At 29.7% G+C, this 22,725-nt stretch overlaps 1 protein-coding gene across 3 annotated transcripts in view; it reads left to right on the forward strand.

Annotated features, from left to right (window-relative positions):
* The first annotated feature begins 1,608 nt into the window (after nt 1–1,608).
* LOC114331072 (putative inorganic phosphate cotransporter) overlaps nt 1,609–22,725 on the forward strand; it is a 387,747-nt gene continuing 366,630 nt past the window's right edge. Inside the window, exon 1 of one of the 3 annotated variants that reach the window (XM_028280548.2) lies at nt 1,609–2,004. In XM_028280548.2, the coding sequence (XP_028136349.2) occupies nt 1,932–2,004 (73 nt within the window). In that variant the 5' untranslated portion in view covers nt 1,609–1,931. Of the gene's footprint in view, nt 2,005–6,379; nt 6,774–7,278; nt 7,441–22,725 lie in introns of those variants that run through there. The other 2 variants (XM_028280546.2, XM_028280545.2) reach the window with 2 other exon arrangements.

The raw sequence follows: 22,725 nt of genomic DNA on the forward strand, positions 1-22,725 counted from the left end.
TTATGGTAATATGAGCCGTATGCGCGCCTATGAAGAAAATAAAATTCTTAATTGTATGTCAAACAATTCGCAATAACTACCTCTTAAAACCTACCAAATTTCAATTGCTTATCTCAACCGGTTTTTGGGCAATAAATAAATCGTCAGTTTGTAAGAAAAATTTCAACATCCCTTACCTCGGAAATGAAGTATTTGCGAACATATGTTTATAAAGCAAAACGTCAAAATTTTTTCATGTAGAATTACCACTTAAAGTTTGCCGCCCTTATTTAGAAACACCCTGTGTTGATGAAGAACATGCCTAATTGTTTAAATACCTAACTTTTTTATTATCCAACATAAGCGAATATAATCAAAAACAGAACGTTAAGAAAACCTGTGGGTATAATAGTTGGGTTTTAATTTCAGTATTTTATAAATGCTAGGATATTCCACAGGATTTGGTGATTTTTAAAAAAAATCACAGTTTGATTGGTACACCCGGTATACAGTGACAATTTACCTGTCTACTGACAATTTTATTACAGCGATATTGTTAAAGTACCTACATATTAAAAAAAAAAGAATGTGTGTGTACTTTGTACGCACGTAAGAAGTTATACTTCTATTATTATGATTTCAACGAAATTAATATACTTAACAGGTTATTTGTATTTTATTTAAATATTAACCTAACTTTCTTTACCTACCACTTTAAAAATATTTTTTTTAACGTCCAAAAATATAAAAAAAAGAATATGAGTCGTCCGGGATTTGAACCCGGGACCTCGTGATCTCCGGTCACACGCTCTACCACTGAGCTATATACCTTTTGCTTTGACAGGTTAGAAGATTTCTCATACATACTGACAAATTTAATAGACCAAGTGAAGTGTACAAAAATACTTTAAATATACCTACTATTATTATAAAATATCTTATTCCCGAGGAAGACAAATCCAGAGACACAAAAATTATAATAAATAATACATTTACTAAAAACTCTAATATATCCTTTTTTATGACTTATATAAGTATGTGACTTATTTGCTCTGACAGCGCTGATACATACATATCTTGAAATATTAGCAACGAAATACATACTGTCTGTGTGCGCATGCGTCCGGCATTATAAAATTTCACTCTCGATCGTAAAGAAGTATAACTTCAAAAATCAACTAAATCGAACAACAGGTTTAGGAAATTCAATACATTAAAAATGACCCATTTTTAAGGTGGTGCGTTAATTTTTTGGAGTAGTGTAGATGATTTTTTTTTCACATAGGTACGTATAGACTGGGGCTGGGGTGTAAGGATTTATATAAACTCGCAGGTGAATTTGATAATTATTGAAGGATTTATTATTATCTATCTTGTTATTGGTAAATATAATATTATAATAACCGGTAATTATGCATAATCACCGATTCATCACATTTACTGTAACATAATCATCCTTATCATAAAAGCACAATACTTAATTCCAGTACCAATAAGACAAACAGTAAAAAAATGACAAACAAGATAAAAACTGTTAATTGTTCTAAAAAGTGTTTTAATTTCGAATCAGCATGATCGTGTCACGTGAGTTAAAACTAAAAAGTGGGTAGTATAATATTAGGAGAGCGACTGTCTAGGAACCATTGACAGTGACCGTCAAACTACCTGCCCGCGCGGGATACACCGCGCGTTTTACAAACAGACAACTGCACGCTGATTTCTTCGCGACACGCAAACTTCCTAACTTTGCTACCGCATATTTTTCAAAATGGATACACGGTTCGAAATGATATAATTTTGTGCACTATCGTTTTTCCTACGCAAGATTTTCCTTTTCCTGCATCTTCACATCACTTTGTATTTTCGCTAAATTTCTAAAGTTAAATTAACCAAGTTACCGTTTAATAACCGCAATACATAAAATAATTTTCGTTCACAATAAGTAAACAACCATGGTTCATAAACACAGTTACGATCTGGAAAAGAAAATTCCTTCATTGGAAAAATCTGCAAACTCTCCTTTAGGTAAGTAATTTTTTGAAGTATCATATCTACATCTATTATAAAAAACTGTTTCTTTCTAAGTTGCCACTTTGATATATTTCGCGATATAATAAAAATGTCAGTAAACGAAAATATACTTCTTCTTTAGCCCATTTCTATCCAACTTTGGACATAGGCCTTTCCCAAATCTTTGCAAATCTGTTTGTTCTTTGCCGAGCTTTTCCAATGAAAATATATTTAGATACAATAAATTTTTTAAACCGAGGCAATGTTAGAAATATTATTACGAATTTACCATTTTAGGTAATATAAAAAATACGATGTTAAGATTTTTAACTCTTTTATAATTCTATCTTTTATCCTTAGTTTCTTAAATTCACAGTAAATCTATTTCCCAATTAATGTGTTTAGCTGTATTAGTTCGGGAAATAAGATTTCTGTCAGAACTATGATAAATCCAGTTTTTCCAGAATTTGTTTTTTTGGTTTTTCTAGGCCTATATAAATAAAACATATTATTAACAATTTAGTGTAAAACATGCCATTTTTTTGATATTTTGCTTACCATAAAATAAGGCAAAATGGTTAATAATTGTTTATAGCTATTGTAAAAAATCAAACTAAATATTTGTTATTGTGCCTAAAATTATGTATCGTGATTCTTAAGAAACTCTCAAAATTTAAGATCGATCCATGAATTAGTTTAAATTTATGTTTTTAAAATTGAAAAAAAAACTATTGCTCGTAGATAAACAAAACCTTTTGTTATATTCGAAAAGAAACTGATTATTTCATTCATAGCAGATTCTGGCCAATAGAAAGCTACAGAAATAAAAATTACAGTGATTATTTTTTAATGATTTTAACTTCCAGTCGTATAGTAAGATTTTTGATCATGTGTTTAATTCTATCCAATCAGATTATTGTTACATTGGTAACAAATTTTAAGATTTGGTAATTTTCTACTGTAGGAAATTACAGTGATTATTTCATTCATAGGAGATTCTGACCAATAGAAAGCTACAGAAATCTGAATTAAATCGATAATTTTTGATAATCTCCCGTCGTTAAGTATATTACGTCAGATGCCCTTCGTTGCTACGAAAAAATACATTCAGTGACATTAATGGCAATTAATGTTTTAAAAATTATAAAAGTGATGACTTTCAATCGTCAAATATTTATAAAAACTGTGTGTTTAATGGTACTTACATAAATAAATTACAATAAAATTTTGGTTTTGAACAGTTTTATTTATGAAATAATCGCAACAAATTGCACTCGACCTCTGAAATTAATATAGAATTTTTGCTCTCGTGACACTTTGACATAATTTTACTCGCCTTCGGCTCGTGAAATTAAAACTGTCAAAGTGTCACTCGGGAAAAATTCAATAATTTCAGAGCTCTTGTGCAATTACTACTGATTATTTCATTCATAGGAGATTCTGACCAATAGAAAGCTACAGAAATCTGAATTAAATTGATAATTTTTGATAATCTCCCGTCGTTAAGTATATTACGTCAGATGCCCTTCGTTGCTACGAAAAAATACATTCAGTGACATTAATGACAAATGTTTTAAAAATTATAAAAGTGATGACTTTCAACCGTCAAATACATATTTATAACAACTGTGTGTTTAATTTCACTAATTGGTACTTACATATATAAATTACAATAAAATTTTGGTTTTGAACAGTTTTATTCATGAAATAATCGCAACAAATTGCACTCGAACTCTAAAATTAATATAGAATTTTAGAGCTCTTGTGCAAATACTACTGAGAATTTTTTTAAGAAGATTATTTCTGTTCAATTGCAACCAATTTCCTAGTTTTGACAACTGTCACATTTATGAAAATATCCATAATATACTTTTAGTTCTGCATCTAATGTCAAATTGTCACGAGAACACAAATAGGCAAATTTAAGCGCTCGATTTACTTCGGTAAGATTATTTCATAAATAAAACTGTATTTATAAATAAATTAACCAACATTTTATTAATATTTTCATCTAATTATTTGCTAAACTGTGCTTTTCACCTTGACAAGTTCAAAAATGTGTGTCAACTTAATAGGGATCAATGTCACTGACTGTTTTTATTTAAAGACTTGTATTTTATATGTAAGTATTAAAAAATAATCTTACGAATATCACACGACAGTAAGAATAAATAAGAAAATAATGCTTCATTTTTTCTCAAATTTGTTGTCGTTGAGCATTAGCCTAGTCTACAGACAACAAATTTTCGAAAAACTGTCGCATTATTGTCAATTTATTCTCACTCTCTTGTGATATTATACCCGATTATTTTTTTAATGATTTTAACTTCTAATCGTATAGTAGTGTATATGTCTGTATATTATATGATATATGAAAATGTGTAACATATTGTAATTCAACTTGTAAAATTGCGTTAATACCAAACTAGACTGGCTAATTGGCTATGCCAAGGCCATAAAGAAAGGAAAAAAAATCGTATAGTAAGATTTTTGATCATGTGTTTAATTCTGTCCAATCAGATTATTATTATATGTTAGAATTTTTTTAAGTAGATTGTTTCCTTTTAATTTCAACCAGTTTCCTGGTTTTGACATCTGTCACATTTAAGAAAATATCCATAATATACTTTTCGTTCTCCATCTAATGTCAAATTGTCACGAGTAGAACACAAATAGGCACATTTAAGCGCTCGATTTACTTCGGTAAGATTATTTCATGAATAAAACTTTATTTATAAATAAATTAACTAATATTTTATTAATATCTTTATCTAAATATTTGCTAAACTGTGCTTTTCACTTTGACAAGTTGAAAAATGTGTGTCACATTAATTGGAATCAATGTCACTGACTGTTTTTATATAAATAATTGAATTTTATATGTAAGTCTTAAACAATAATCTTACGAATATCACACGACAGTAAGAATAAATAAGAAAATAAGGCTTCATTTTTTCTCAAATTTGTTGTCATTGGGCAATAACCACTCGAGCCCTGCGGGCTCTCGTGTCTATTGCCAGACAACAAATTTTCGAAAAACTGTCGCATTATTGTCAATTTATTCTTACTGTCTTGTGATATTATACTCAATTATTTTTTAATGAATTTAGTTTTTAATCGTGTAGTAAGATTTTTATTTCACCCAACAAGTTTCCTAGTTTTGACAACTGTCACATTTAAAAAATATTTATAAGAAGCTTTTAATTCTGCATATAATGTCAAATTGTCACGAGGAGAATATAAATCGGCAAATTAAAGCGCCCAGTTTACTTCGGTAAGATTATTTTATGAATAAAACAGGATTTATAAATAATTTTAACTAATATTTTATTAATTTCTTCGTCTAAATATTTGCCAAACTGTGCTGTTCACTTTGACAAGTTGAAAAATGTGTGTCACATTAATTAATTGGGATCAATGTCACTGAATGTTTTTATACAGACTTTTTATATGAAGTATTAAAAAATAAACTTACGGATATCACATGACAGTAAGAATAAATGAGAAAAACATGCTCCACTTTTTCCAAACTAGTTGTAATTGGGCAATAGCGTTGCCAGAAAACAAGTTTTCGAAAAATTGTCGCGTTATGGTCAATTTATTCTCACTCTCTTGTGATATTAATGCCGATAATTTTTGATAATATCCCGTCGTCAAGCATTACTTCAGATGCATTACTACGCAAAAATGAACATTCAGTGACATTAATGACAATTAATGTTTTACAACTTGTCACAGAGAACACCAAGAAACAAGTTTAGCAAATATTCAGGTGAAGATATCAATAAAATATTAGTTAAAATGACTTAAAAAGACAGTTTTATTCATGAAATAATGAATCATTTTCTCTAAAATGTATAACAAACATTTTATATGCAAAAAATATTTTTGCACATTTAATTATTGTTTAAAAACAACTATAATAAAAAGCAGCTGTAAAAGTCTTCAAGGATTTCAAACCTCCCGAAGATTTTTACGTGAAATCCATATTTTTTCACAGATAGAATGGGGTATTATTGGAATTTATATAAATTCGCCTAAGAATTTGATAGATTTTGAAGAATTTATCTAATTTATCAAGTTTCTTGGTGATGTTGAGTATATATTTTTTATAATAACTGGCAAGTATGCATATTCACCGATTGATCACATTTTTCACATAATCATAATCATTCACATAATTATAATACATTATCATCCTTATCATAGAAACGCAATACTTAATTCCGGTACCAATAAGACAAACAGTAAAAAATGAATTTTGAAGAAATGAATAAAAAAAGATAAAAACTGCTAATTGTTCTGCAAAGTGTTTCAATTTCGAATCAGCATGATCGTGTCACGTGAGTTAAAACTAAAAAGTGGGTAGTATAATATTAGGAGAGCGACTGTCTAGGAACCATTGACAGTGACCGTCAAACTACCTGCCCGCGCGGGATACACCGCGCGTTTTACAAACAGACAACTGCACGCTGATTTCTTCGCGACACGCAAACTTCCTAACTTTGCTACCGCATATTTTTCAAAATGGATACACGGTTCGAAATGATATAATTTTGTGCACTATCGTTTTTCCTACGCAAGATTTTCCTTTTCCTGCATCTTCACATCACTTTGTATTTTCGCTAAATTTCTAAAGTTAAATTAATCAAGTTACCGTTTAATAACCGCAATAAATAAAATAATATTAGTCCGCAATAAATAAACAACCATGGTTCATAAACACAGTTACGATCTGGAAAAGAAAATTCCTTCATTGGAAAAATCTGCAAACTCTCCTTTAGGTAAGTAATTTTTTGAAGTATCATACCTACATCTATTATAAAAAACTGTTTCTTTCTAAGTTGCCACTTTGATATATTTCGTGATATAATAAAAATGTCAGTAAACGAAAATATACTTCTTCTTTAGCCCATTTCTATCCAACTTTGGACATAGGCCTTTCCCAAATCTTTACAAATCTGTTTGTTCTTTGCCGAGCTTTTCCAATGAAAATATACTTAGATACAATAAATCTATTTCCCAATTAATTTGTTTAGCTGTATTAGTTCGGGAAATAAGATTTTTGTCAGAACTATGATAAATCCAGTTTTTCCAGAATTTGTTTTTTTTTTGGTTTTTCTAGGCCGAACGCATATTCTTCGTAACTTTGCTACCGCATATTATTCAAAATGGATACACGGTTCGAAATGATATAATTTTGTGAACTATCGTTTTTCCTACGCAAGATTTTCCTTTTCCTGCATCTTCGCATCACTTTGTATTTTCGCTAAATTTCTAGTTATATTCTATTATCCGGTTTTTTCTAAGTTAAATCAAGTTACTGTTTAATAACCGCAATAAATAAAATAATATTAGTCCGCAATAAATAAACAACCATGGTTCATAAACACAGTTACGATCTAGAAAAGAAAATTCCTTCATTGGAAAAATCTGCAAACTCTCCTTTAGGTAAGTCAGTTATCATATATATACCTATCTATGATAAAAAACTGTTTGTTTGCCCCTTTCGAAGTTGCAACTTTTATATTATACTTTACGGTATAAGGGAAATTTATAAATGAAAAATTAAATGCAGTAATTTTCTTTAAGAGTGAAAATGTTCTATAATACACTCACCGGCACAAAATTCCGCCACCCAAAATTTTTGATTAAGTTTGACAATCTATAACTTTCTTATTTTTACTCCGATTTTCAAAATGTAACACGTATTAAAGTTGTTTGTTATTATTCCGATAACAAAATTTTTTTTGCTTAGATGGCATTATACGGGGGCGTTGTATTTTCTCCTAACTTTAAAAAATTCTGTGGAAAAATTGGAGATCTAATTTTGATTCATACTTAGTGTGACCAACTCCAATTCAGTCGAATTCGAAACAAGGCTGAAAAAATACCTGAAATCCGGGACTTTTCAATGAAAATTGAGCCATTTTTTTTTAATATAAAACTTTAATATTATCATTTTATTTAGATATTATTTAACATTTTTATGCTGACAATGATATTTTTGATGGGATTCAGCCACAATTAGTGGTAATGATTATTTCATTCATAGGAGATTTTGACCAATAGAAAGCTGCAGAAATAAAAATTTAAAGTGATATTTTTTGATAATATCCGGTCGTCAAGTATATTACATCAGATGCTCTTCGTTGCTACGAAAAAATACATTCAGTGACATTAACGACAATTAATGTTTTAAACGTTATAAAAGTGATGACTATCAACCGTCAAATATTTATAACAGCTGTTTGTTTAATCGTACTAATTTGTACTTACATAAATAAATTACAATAAAATTTTGGTTTTGAACAGTTTTATTCATGAAATAATCGCAACAAATTACACTCGATCTCTAAAATCGAATGAAATCGAAAATGATTATCGAATTTTTGCCCTCGTGACACTTTGACATAATTTTACTCCCTTTCGGGTCGTGAAATTAAAACTGTCAAAGTGTCACTCGGGAAAAATTCGATAATTTTAGAGCTCTTGTGCAATAATAAATAACTGATAATTACATTTTTGTTAGTTTTTGCCATTTCAACATCCAATCCGGAAATTGGATAATCAACTGATATTGGAGTTCCATGTAAATATAACCTTAGGTTAATATAAAAATGTAATTACCATTACAACCAATGGTGGCTTAATTCCATCAAAAATATAATTGTCAAATATGCTACAAGAAAACCTCTTCAGAACATTTTTTTGTTGATTACTATTGTAGCTTGTTTCTTAAAATCATACTTGTTTTGGATGAAATATAATACCACCATATAAAATGTGTGCATTTTGGATGTGGTATTAGAATATTAGACTCTAGAAATTGTCGACTTTTTTCGTTCCACCAATTCAATTTGATGTGAATTCTTAGAAAAATAACATTTAAAATAAAATTTTACCAAAAAGTAAACAATTCGGATGGCCCGGAAGCCTTGTCCGGGACACGACTTCGCAATTCGGGCCATGTCCCGGATCTTTCGGGCTAGTTGGTCACACTATTCATACTCCTTTTGTATTATCCTGGAGGTATCACTAAGGTTTTGGTTTTTGAATTATCCGAATATCTCTTTTCTTGTAAGAGCTGTAAATAAAACACTGCCTTGAAGGTTTTTTTAATAGTCCAGGGCGCATCTGTTTTGAGATGGACGTTGAGAGGTGACTCAAATTTTTTTGCAGAAATTGCTTGAAAATAAATCAAATAATAATATTTGAGTTATCCTCCCTCTCAAAAAGGTCCGGAACATTGTTTAAATAATCAAAATGTAAAAAAATGAAGGAAAAATTCGATTTTTTTCTTGGTTTTTTGATTATAATTTTAAAACTGTTCATTTTCGAGAAAAGTTGTACTGACATAAAAGTTGCGTAATTAAATTTACTACAACAGAATTGTTTAAAAGTTTAAAAAATAGTCACCCTAGCTGCAAAATAGCAATAATTGCGAAAAAAACATACAAAAACAAGTATTCGCATTTTACGTTTTTCAACCATTTATGCTACACTTAGGACCTTCATGTTTCACCCAGAAAAACTTTATGATATGTTAAAACAATACTGTAAATTTCATTAAGGTCGGTTCAATAGGTTTTGCAAAATAAATTTTGCAATCCAGCTTTCGCAAAAAAAATTCATTTCTTCAAAATGTTAAAGGACTGAAAAAAAAGCAGATAGCAAGTTGAAATTTTTTTGCTTATAGAAGTGTACTGTATCTTTCATTTGCAATTTGCAAAATTAAAATCGATTAATTACCACGGCGTCAGGAAATTTTTTAAATAAACATTAATTTTTGGTGCTACGCGCAGGACAGCGGTGTTCGATTCACACAAGTTGATTTCCACCAAAATTTCTTCCAATCTTTACCTAATATATTGTTTTCTTACTCTATATTTTGTTGTATTTTAATATTTTTATTCCACAAAAATCAAACTAATTTTATTATTGTTTGTGAAATATTGTTTAAACAATTGCATATGTTTAAAAATAATAAACTTTTATTCCCTTAAGTTAAAATATATGAACAAATAAATTTTTTGCTAATAAAAGTGTTATTTGAAAGGATAGAGTATGTGTTTTTATTTTGCAATAAACAAATTTATTTATTTTTATCGAAATGTAATAAAAATTAAAATGTATCAATCATTATCAAAGGTCACTGGAATGCCCAATCAGAGCAAACTATCCGCTGTCCTGCGCGTAGCACCAATAATTAATGTTTATTTTAAAAAATTCCTGACGCCGTAGTGTTAATCGATTCTAATTTTGCAAAATTGCAAATGAAAGGTACAGTACACTTCTATTCGAAAAAAAATTTCAACTTGCCATCTTCTTTATTTTTAGTCCTGTAACATTTTGAAAAAATGAATATTTTTTGCGAAAGCTGGATTGCAAAATTTATTTTGGAAAATGTATTGAATCAATCTTAATGAAATTTACAGCATTGTTTTACTGTATCATATAGTTTTTCTGGGTGAAATATGAAGTTCCTAAGTATAGCATAAATGTTTGAAAAACGTAAAATGCGAATACTTGTTTTTGTATGTTTTTTTCCGCAATTATTGCTATTTTGCAACAAGAGTGACTATTTTTTAAATTTTTAACTAATTCAATATTGTAGAAAATTTAATTATGCAACTTTTATGTTAGTAGAACTTTTCTAGGAAATGAATACTTTTAAAGTTATAATCAAAAACGAAGAAAAAAATCGAATTTTTCCTTAATTTTTTGATATTTTGATTATTTAAACAATGTTCCGGACCTTCTTGAGAGGGAGGATAACTCACATATTATTATTTGATTTATTTTTAAGCAATTTCTGCAAAAAAATTTGAGGCACCTCTCAACGTCCAAATGTACTAATTTTTTTACAGATGCGCCCTGGTCTATAATTAAAAATATCAACCGCACTAAAATTAACAAAACAAAACAATGCAATAGCTGGTATGTCCACCTTTTGGAGCAACGACTGCTCGCAATCTGTTTGACATCGAATAAAGATGTCTTATGCTTGCCTGGGGAATAGCCCGATATTCCTCTACTAAAGTCATAACTATACCAAATTTTCTGGAGGCCTAGGATGACGGCGAATAGCTTTTTTTTAAGTCATCCCATAAATTCTCAATAGGATTGAGATCTGGGCTGTATGCGTTCCATTCTACTCTTATCAATACAACCTCTATTTTACGAGTCCATCAGGGTTTTTATTTACAAAAAATGGCACAGCTCTTACAAGAAAAGAGTTACTCGGATAATTCAAAAAACAAAAATTTTAGTGATGGTTCCGGGATAATATGACAGGACTATCAAATTAATCAGCTCTTCCATTTTTCCACAGAATTTTTTAAAGGTAGGAGAAAATAAAACGCTTCCTTTCACCCCTGTATAATGCCATGCAAGCATAATTTTTGTGTTACCGGAATAATACCAAACGATATCAATACATGTACCTAGAAACTGGTGCAAAAATCTTGAAAATCGGAGCACAAATAATAAAGTTATAAATTGTCAAACTTAATCAAAAATTTTGGGTGGCGGAATTTTGTGCCGGTGAGTGTATTATCACAACAGTGTATCTGTGATCTGTAACAATCATAATAATAATTTGAAAGAACTCACGAGTTTCTAAATTTAAATAATATGTAAACAGCTGACCGAGATTATTTGCTAAAAACCCGTATTTTTGCAATAATTTATAAATGCTAATAACTTTGTTTTCTGAATCATGATATGTAATATACCTCTTTAAAATTATGGAAATTAATGAGCTATTTAAATCACAGCTGGATCGACCAAATAATTTGTAAGTTACCTACTTTGTTTATCAACAGCTGATAACCACCTATCTCGGAAACACCCTATTTCGGAAACTAAACATTTGCGGACATACGTTTATAAAGCAATCTGTCATTATTTTTTCATGCAGAAATACCCCTTAAAGTTTGCCATACTTATTTAAAAATACCCTGTATTAATGAAAAAAACAAGACTATTTGTTAAAGTACCTAACTTTTTATTATCCAAGATAAGCGAATAAATCAAAAAACAGAATGTTAAGAAAACATAACATAAAACATAAACATAATAATACATAATAGTAAAACATAAACATAACAAAACATAAACATACTAGTACAGGGTGAGACGTTGAGAAGTGACTCAAATTTTTTTGAAGAAATTGCTTGAAAATAACTCAAATAATAATTAAAAAATGAATGGGTTGCATGTGTGAGTCCATACTATTGTAGTAAAGAAAAGAGAGACGTTCTCACAAACAATTTATTTTACAACTGACGACCGGTTTCGCTGTCCACAATATTCACAGCATCTTCAGGTCACGGTAAAAGTAAAATTAAATGATACAAATAACAAAAAACCAGAGTTAGTTAAGTGGTCTGGTTGAAATCAAAGGGTAATGATCAAGCCAATATTAAAGTATATATATTTGTAGAGTAGCGGGGCAAAGTGATCTAAGTGCCAAAAAACATTTTATTGGGAAAACACAAAAAACCGTTTTTGAATCAAATTTATTGTCGTAAATCGTTTATTTAAAAATAAAAACTGTTAAATTAAGTCATTTTAAATATTAAACATGCTTCAAATATAACACATATTACAAAAAATGAAAATGATAAAGTGCTTAAACTGTCAAAATGTTTAAAAAATATTGTTTATTGTCATCATCGAGAAATTGCAACATTGCAGTGATGTCTTTCTTTTTAGATTCTTTTAAAGGTAAGGAATTTGGAAGAGAAGACAGTGTAGCATTTTTGATGGTAGTGGCAGTAATGCCAGGTTTTAGGACTATACAACTTTCCCACGGTGCTAAATCACTGTAACTTTCCTTGTACATGACGGTCCCAGGGTTGTTCTTTGAAACTCGAATCCAAACAGCTGTAGAAATTCCAAGTTTGGCTGTATTCAGAAACGCGGAAGAGGCTGCATCAAAATCAAAAAACGTTTTCTCGTCACCCATGTTCAGAACTTTGTAAGGACGTGAAGGTCTCGCTGTGACTATCGCCTTCATAACATCCTGCATATTAATTAGCTTGCATTGTCTTGCTCTTTTTTCGATTAAAGCAAAATCCCGATCTGAAGCTGAGAACGAATGACCTGATACAAGAAACTTATGATCAATCGTTTCAAAAACTTCATGGCGGACAAGAAAAATGTAGAAGAACAAAAGCATTCTGTTTTTCAACTGACCTGCACAGTTATCACTCCAAACGCACAGATTTTTTTTGTATGTATTGAGTAGTCCACAGTTTAGTGTTTGTAAAAGGCAAGATGCCATTTGGTTGCCTCCTCTTCCTGATTGCCCCTCATGCCAAATACACATCAATCCATCATCTGTATCAGCCACGTGAATACCAAAGTTGTAACCAGATATTTGGCGGGAATAGTACATACTACTGTGAGTTAGTTTGGGTAACGAAAAAACTTTCTGCAAATCCATTGTTATGGTGCACGTGTCACTTACTGGCCAAGTGCTTCGTATAAAGTCGCTTTTTATAGATGCGAAAACAGCTTCTACTTGGCTGTGATGTAACTCAAGTTTTGTTGTCCCTGTTTTCTTGATTGCTGGGTCAGAACTTTTGGTTGATATGCTCAGTTGATCGCATGTTTTGCAAGTATCCACTCGTGGTCGACGGAAGGATAGGTTCGGAAAATCCTTCAAAAAAACACTTTGGTAAAACTTGTGTGAAATATGAGTACAAGGATCCTTTTCTTGAAATGCCCTGAAAAGCCTATGCACATTCAGATCAGAGCTCAAATACTCTTTGTCCGACTTAAGTCGGTTGTAATGACTGACATCTCTAGGGAAGCTATTAATATGTTGTTTCACTAAACGACGATCATGGACAGTGAATTTAAACATTTTTGCACCACCTCGCTTGTCTGTGTAAGTGTAATCCCCACTTTTTTTCTTCTTGACAATGGTTGTAATCCTTTGGGGATTAACAGCAAAAATCTTCATGAATGTCTGTTTACAAACTTTTTGTAAACCTCCCTTACCATCAGGAACAGTGTAACTCATAGTGCATTGGCGTCGGCTCTCTGAATCATCATCGTAAGTACCATGACGACGTCGTGTCACCGTAAGTATCTGAATCAGTCCCATAAGATAACTACCCTGTTCATTTAAATCCAGTGAATAGTAGGACTCATGGAGTTGCATCTTCTCTATTCCAGTCAGTTCCTTACAATAGCTGTTCTTACATTTGCATTCAACCTGAAAACAAAAAAAGCAAAATATAAGGTTACATTGCAAATATTGGTTTTTGTTGCTAACGTCATTATTGCACACAAACTCGAAAATAAAAATTAATACTAACCTCGTTTTTAGGTTTACGTCTTGCCGGAACTAGTTTTTTAAATTTATCGGTAGTGTACGAATTTCCACTAACTCGTGCCTCACTCTGTATTTTTCTCTTACGTTTTTTGTTTTTAACTGTTTCATCACGACGAAATGCTTGTTCATTCATTATTTCATGCAAAATAGGAATTTTAACCTTAAAACGACACGTTCCCGAACGTTTATAAGCAATTACTGACATGGAACAATACTAATAAAGAAGCATGGCACTTAGAACAGTTTGGCCGGACACGTCCGAAGGACATACCGCTAGCTTGATCATGCAGTCAATTTTTAAATTAGGTAACAGTAGAATAGGGACTTAAATCACAGTGGGGCTATTGGCGATGGCACATAGAACACTTTGAGTGGAAAAAGTGATTTTTTGATTTTTTGGCACTTAGATCACTTTGCCCCGTCACTCTACATTTATGCATACATATAAATGCTAACATGTACGTAAATATGGTTTACAACCCTCACACTCACATACATGCACGCATTCAAATGTAGTGGCAACAAAAGTATGTTAAGTATAAGTATAAATATAAAATATACACTTACTTTCCGGTATAAGGGAAGAAAATAGCGGTATTCAATATCATACTTTTTCTCTATATTATGCTAAAGGGAGAGACGGTAGAGGTAACTTTTTCAAAGATCTTTTGAGATTAACTTTCAATCTACTCAACTATTTATTACATTCAACATATATTAACATAAATGAATGATTTTTTCATATTTGCCTTTTTCTGCCTCTTTCTACCTTTTTCTAACTTTTTCAGTAAGTAATATCACATAAAATCTCATTTATGTACAAATAGTCATAACTTTATATTACTATAAATTTAATTTCATGTACAGTTAGTTACCTTTACACTTGACTTTAATTCTGAATTATTTATTAATGATTTTATTGTTTGACACTTTTAATATTAAAAAGATTTTAGCAAATTTTTAAATAATTACTATTGTTCAATTTAATTTCAATATCTCCAACAAAACAAATTAAAATATTTTCACAATCACACCACAACTAGTACACAACTGACCAATTCTGGTTTAGAAAAATTGCACAACCAATCTTACATCAATTAGTTCTTGAACATCCAGAACAACATCTAATAATCCCAACTAAATTAAAATATACACACATATATAAAATAACATCACTTTATATATAACTAACAATTTTTTGGTTTCACGGTTTAATGTCGTGTTTCCTTACTAATCCCCTCAAGATCCTGCCAATTATTTTGGTTTTGTTAATGCATTACATTCAAATCTGTCCCTCTACCGTCTCTCCCTTTAGCATAATATAGAGAAAAATATGATATTGAATACCACTATTTTCTTCCCTTATACCGGAAAGTAAGTGTATATTTTATATTTATACTTATACTTAACATACTTTTGTTGCCACTACATTTGAATGCGTGCATGTATGTGAGTTTGATGGTTGTAAACCATATTTACGTACATGTTAGCATTTATATGTATGCATAAATATATATACTTTAATATTGGCTTGATCATTACCCTTTGATTTCAACCAGACCACTTAACTAACTCTGGTTTTTTGTTATTTGTAGCATTTAATTTTACTTTTACCGTGACCTGAAGATGCTGTGAATATTGTAAACAGCGAAACCGGTCATCAGTTGTAAAATAAATTGTTTGTGAGAACGTCTCTCTTTTCTTTACTACAATTAAAGAATAATATTTGAGTTATACTCCCACTCAAAATAGTCCAGAACATTGTTTAAATAATCGAAATGTCAAAATATGAAGGAAAAATTCGATTTTTTTATTGGTTTTTTGATTTTAACTCTAAAACTGTTCATTTCCGAGAAAAGTTGTACTGACATAAAAGTTGCGCAATTAAATTTCCTACAATATAAAATTGGTTAAAAATTTAAAAAATAGTCACCCTTGTTGTAAAATAGCAATAATTGCGAAAAAAACCATACAAAAACAAGTATTCGCATTTTACGTTTTTCAACCATTTATGCTACACTTAGGACCTTTATATCTTACCCAGAAAAACTCTATGATATAGTAAAACAACACTGTAAGTTTCATTAAGATCGATTTAGTAGATTTTCCAAAATAAATTTTGCAATCCAACTTTTGCAAAAAAATTCATTTTTTTTTAAATGTTTTAGGACTGAAAATAAAGCAGATAGCAAGTTGAATTTTTTTGCTTATAGAAGTCAACTGTATCTTTCATTTGCAATTTGCAAAATTAAAATCGATTAATTACCACGGCGTCAGGAAATTTTTTAAATAATAGTATATTACTTTATGAGGCGGAGAAGCATGACTTTCCTTGACGCGCCCGATATTACGCGCCGAACGAAGTGAGGCGCGTAATAGAGGGCAAGTCAAGAAAAGTCGCTTCTTTGCCGAATAAAGTATACTATTTTTTCTTCAAACGTAGCAATTTTCAACCATAAATAGTACAATTCATACGCTATTTTTACTCGAAATTAACTGTGACAACTATCAAAGTCGTCTAGATGTTAGAAATTAAAATAATTAAGTCGGGATAAACCCTCATGATTCGCCAACATCGAAAATCATTGCTGAAAGTTGTGCTCGACCATCAGTATCATCAACAATTACCAATGCGTATCAAGAGTCGGGAACATTTTTGCACGGTTTCAATTTTGAAAATGCCTCATTAACTAATTGTACTTTTAATATTACTATAAATAAAAATGATGTTTAATTGTTGTTAATGACATTTGTATTGTTGCTTTGTGACATGTTTCATATTGTTGCCATGACAACATTTTTCCCTCCGCCGTAAAGAAATGGGAAAAAAAACTGCTGCCGGAGGAGACATCAAACTTTGACAGGATCAAGTTAGATAAGTAATGTCATTATTATTTGACGTTTGAAGAAAAACATTAATTTTTGGTGCTACGCGCAGTACAGCGGTGTTCGATTCACGTAAGTTGATTTCCACCAAAATTTCTTCCAATCTTTATCTAATATATTATTTTCTTACTCTATATTTTGTTGTATTTTAATATTTTAATCCCGCAAAAATCAAACTAATTTTATTATTGTTGGTGAAATATTGTTTAAACAATTGCATATGTTCAAAAATAATAAACTTTTATTCTCAGAGTTAAAATATATGAACAAAAAAAGTTTTTGCTAAAAAAAGTGTTAGTTCAAAGGATAGAGTATGTGTCTTTATTTTGCAATAAACAAATTTATTTATTTATATCGAAATGTAATAAAAATTAAAATGTATCAATCATTATCAAAGGTCATTGGAATGCCCAATCAGAGCAAACTATCCGCTGTCCTGCGCGTAGCACCAAAAATTAATGTTTATTTAAAAAAATTCCTGACGCCGTTGTAGTTAATCGATTTAAATTTTGCAAATTGCAAATGAAAGGTACAGTACACTTCTATATGCAAAAAAAATTTCAATTGTAACATTTTGAAAAAATGAATTTTTTTGCGAAAGCTGGGTTGCAAAATTTATTTTGCAAAATCTTTTGAACCGATCTTAATGAAATTTACACTATTGTTTTACTGTATCACAAAATTTTTCATCATGAAATATGAAGGTCCTAAGTGTAGCATAAATGTTTGAAAAACGTAAAATGCGAATACTTGTTTTTGTATGGTTTTTTCGCAATTAATACTATTTTGCAACTAGGATGACTATTTTTTAAATTTTTAACTAATTCTATATTATAGGAAATTTAATTACGCAACTTTTATGTCAGTACAACTTTTCTCGTAAATGAATACTTTTAAAGTTATAATCAAAAAACTATGAAAAAAATCGAATTCTTCCTTCATTTTTTGACGCAAAAGCAATTCAAGCAATTTCTGCAAAAAAAATTGAGTCACCTCTCAACGTCCAAATGTACTAATTATTTTTACAGATGCGCCCCGGTCTATAAGGCTATAGTAGGGTTTTAATGTCAGTGTTTTATAGTAGGTACACTAGAATATTCCATAGGGTCAAGCGAACTTTGAGAAAAAATCACAGTTTTATTGTCACACCCGGTCTACAATGACAATTTACCTGTCTAGCAACGATATTATTAGAGTGATATTGTTCAAGAATAAGGCTATAACATATTAAAAAAATCACTGCGTTAATTTCTTGGAAAAGTGAGAAGTGTAGAAACACATAAATTTGATGACATTTTAACTTTCGAAAAGATACTAATTCACCCTGTGTTTGTTACTACTGGAGGGACATTTCCACAAACGTATTAGAATATTTTTAATTGCGGATGGCATTAAAAATTATTTAAATATAATTATAGGAACCCAAATTATTTCCTTATACGAGTAGTTATATAATATTGTTAATAGCACTCATTTTATTCATTACATACTTCAATCGTTAAAATATTATTTTTCTACTACCGTTTAATAACATGCTCATTATTCGCTATTTTTTCATAGATAATAGCACCCATTACTGTACCCGTGAGTAATAATTCATTACTCACGGGCTGAAGTTACTCACGAGTCATTACTCACGGGCTGAAGTTAGATTCAAGTGGCGCATGCCACTTTTAATATTAATCGTATATACACTGCAAATAAAATTACTTAAACTTGTTTATTTAATACAATAATTATTGTAATTTATACCAATAATTAACTTCGAAACATTTTTAAAGGAATTTTAACTGTAACAATGTCAGTATATTTTTTACGTTTATATCTTGTTTACTAAAAATTTTGACGTTTATCATTTAATTTAGTGGCAGTGGCATTAGCGCATTTTGTTTATGTTAATTGGAATTTATAACTAATAATGTATTTGTTTTTCAAGTTATATTCTGTTAAATATATATGTTATAATTTTTCTAGTTGTATTTTTACAATAAATAAGAATTTAGTAATAGTAGGCAACCAATTATTCAGCCACGTATTAGGGGTAAATAGCATTTAGATATTTTTGTAAGTTATTATAATTTAAATCTCGAGTAGTTGATAATTAAATTTTTTACTAATTAAAATAAAAAAAAGGTCGTAGAAAAAGTATAGTATTCTACTCGCATGTAATGGCTATTACTCACTCTGATGAATTACGACACTCGCCTACGGCTCGTGTCGCAAACTTCATCATCGTGAGTAATAGCCATCATTACATGCTCGTTGAATAATATACTATTACTATATCACTTGTGTGGGTATACCTAAATGTTTTACTCGAGTCATATATGGGGCGAAAACTAATTATTAAATAAAGGTATGTTTTCCAAGGTCAAAAACAAAATAAAACAAAAAAAATACGTTTGGCACCATTTCAGAAAATTCTAAAATAACTGAGACATGTCAAATGTTTGTATAAAAATATATACTCTTTTAATGTGTGGACAATTATTATCAAATAAATCTCCTATATTATTAGGTATAATAAGTTTGTGTGTCTCCTCTTTGATCTTTAGGGTTGTAGAGTTGTAAAGTAGATCAATACAATACAATGCATCTGGTATTACTGATATAATGAAAACGACGTTATAGGTGTTTACTTAACTATGGGTACATAATTCGCAAATATTTTACGTGTATCCCTACTTTTTCTGTCTTTACACGGCAAATTACGCGTAGTAAAATTCACACTGGTATGGATATGTAAACATTACTAGAATGTCATTCTACTTGAAAATGTCATTATTAATTTCAAGAGATGGGTTTTAATGTTCTTGGATAACTGTTATTTTTATAATTGGAAATTATTAATTCAGTTAATAAATGTGATAATTTTTTCACTAACTATGTATTCAGTGATTGTAATAATTTATTTGTACAACAAAGACTAATACTCAATTGAGAAAAGAGGAAAAGTGTTAAAGTGATTTTTTAATAATATATTGTTATGGAATGCTTACAATTTTGAACATCTTTAACAACAAAATACTTGGATCACAGAATATATTATCCTGATGTATTCTCTGCTTGGATCTTCCACAAATAATACACAATAAATAACTTTTTATTAAGTTCACGTCTTAAATCAATTATTTATCAAATACTCCAAATACTAAATAACTCAACATATTCCCGATGCAATGTCAAATATTTAAAATTGTCACTGATTGTCAGTGTCTGACTGACAATATATGCTGACAATATTATATTCGGCTGAGTGCGTTGTAAGACAAAGATAGATTTGGAAAATATTACCACGGCATTGTGTTTATTTTTTTCGAATCCTGAAAAAACCAATAAATATTTTTGAAAATTTTAAACGCAGAATGAAAGACTAAATTATTACCGAGGGCCGAAAGTCCCTTAGAATAAATAAAAAGTTTATTTTGAATGATATATTTGAAATTAAAAATCACACTAAATTTTCTCTTAGTTTTTCACCCCTGTAACTTATTAAAATAAACATTATAGAAGTTCTCAGGGACTTTCGGCTCTCGCTAATAACGTGATCTTTCATTCTGCGTTTAAATTTTTTAAAAATACTTATTAGTTTTCTCAGGATTCGAACAAAATGAATCCCCATTTGAATTGCATTGCAGCCGAAAATACGTACCGATCCTCTTAAACACAAAAATGAATGGCCTTAAAACAATTAACTTTTACACAAAGTTTTCTCTCATTCGATTTTGAATGTAAGTTATGTGCGATGTGCGCGATATCAATTATTGTTTAAATAAAGTTTGTATCATCTTAAAGATAAAAATTCGATATTTTTTTAAAATAATTTATCGGCAAAAATCAAAATGCGTTTTAAAGAAGAAAAGTGCATCTTTTCCAATTGGTCACAAATAAAGTCAGTTTCTGTAAAGGTAGTAAATAAAAAATAATAATAATAATCGTTTTTGTTCAAAATTATAAACATTTTTTGACAGTATTTCCGACCTTGCATAGGGATAAAAGTAGAGAAAAAATTGATGACATATACATCAGGCTATTGATTATGTTCAAAACAAGAGAGCTAAAAGGAACTACAACGTTAACGGGATTTTATTGTCTTATATGGTCAATGGATGTCTAAGTTTGAAAAAAACACGGAGTGACCATTTAGATGGGTGCGTTTTTGAGAAAGGGGTGAAATTAGACCCTAGGCACAGGGTGTATTAGGCTGAGTTCTATGCAATTTTAATACAAACACGTCTACAGAAAAATTGTTCCAGGTTAAATTTACTATCGAAATATTATATTTAAAAGTCAAAAATATTTTTTTTACAAAAATATATTCAAAAGAAAAGCAAGAAAAAAACACGAAGAAAAGCAATTTTGTTTTTTGCCCCATAACTTTTTTCCACGAGGATATAGGTATAGGCATTGCTTCAGCTTCCATCCTTCCTCTTTAAAATGACGTCTGGTAGAAGTCTCTAGGATTTATAATTTCCAAAATTTCCGCTTTCATCTTTTTTGGGTAATTTTCCCCATAATTTCGCAAACATTTTTTGGTAACTTTTTTCTACGCATTTCTAGGTATACGCAATGGTACATTTATGAGAAAGAGAAGTCAATTATCTTTAAAATGGTCTATTGTATAAGATTGTATGACTGTTTTTAGGCAATTTATGCTTTTTCAAGATTTTATACTTTTAATGATTTTTGATATTTTTTATGATTATTTTCTCATTATTACTTTTTTCTTGTACATTTAGGTATGTACATAGTGGAATAAAAAAGCTTATTTTCCTTCTTTACAATAGTGTATTGGAAAAATTTTTAGGACTATATTAAACAAAAACATTTTTTTATTTTTTTAATTAGAAGACCATAATTGCATATTATAACATAATTTTTTTCCAAATAACTTTTCTTAATAACACTTTTCGATATTGTAAATTTAAAGGTACTTTACTCTTGAGAGAAATTCATATTTTTTAACATACCTCGTACACTATTGACAAAGTTTTATATCTGATGGTTGCATCTTAGGTTTTAGAACGCAGAGTGTTTTATAAAGAATAATCAATCTTGTTTTATAAAGTTTATAATAAAAAAGTTTTCGATATGGTTCCACTTTAGTGGAACCTATTGCATGCGTACATGTCACACCTTGAAAAAGCATATCTTGTTTAAAAATAGTCCTATAAGTTTTTACAATATACCATTTTAAAGTAAAGAAAATAAGCTTTATTTTTATTGAACAATGTATAAACCTAAATATACAGGGTGTCTGCGTAACTTGGAACCATATGGGAAACTTTTTGAATATCAATTTTACGAAAAAAAGTCATTCCTTTTAAAGTGCTCTGCATAGTCTAAAACCTAAGATGCAATCATCAGGTATCAAATTTTGTCAACAGTATACGAGGTATATCAAAAAATATGAATTTCGCTCAAGAACAAACTACCTTTATATTTCAAAATATCAAAAAATGTTATTATGAAAAGTTATTTGTAATTAAAAACCATATTCA

Source organism: Diabrotica virgifera, chromosome 9, assembly GCF_917563875.1.
Source record: "Diabrotica virgifera virgifera chromosome 9, PGI_DIABVI_V3a".
In the NCBI taxonomy this organism is placed as follows: domain Eukaryota; kingdom Metazoa; phylum Arthropoda; class Insecta; order Coleoptera; family Chrysomelidae; genus Diabrotica; species Diabrotica virgifera.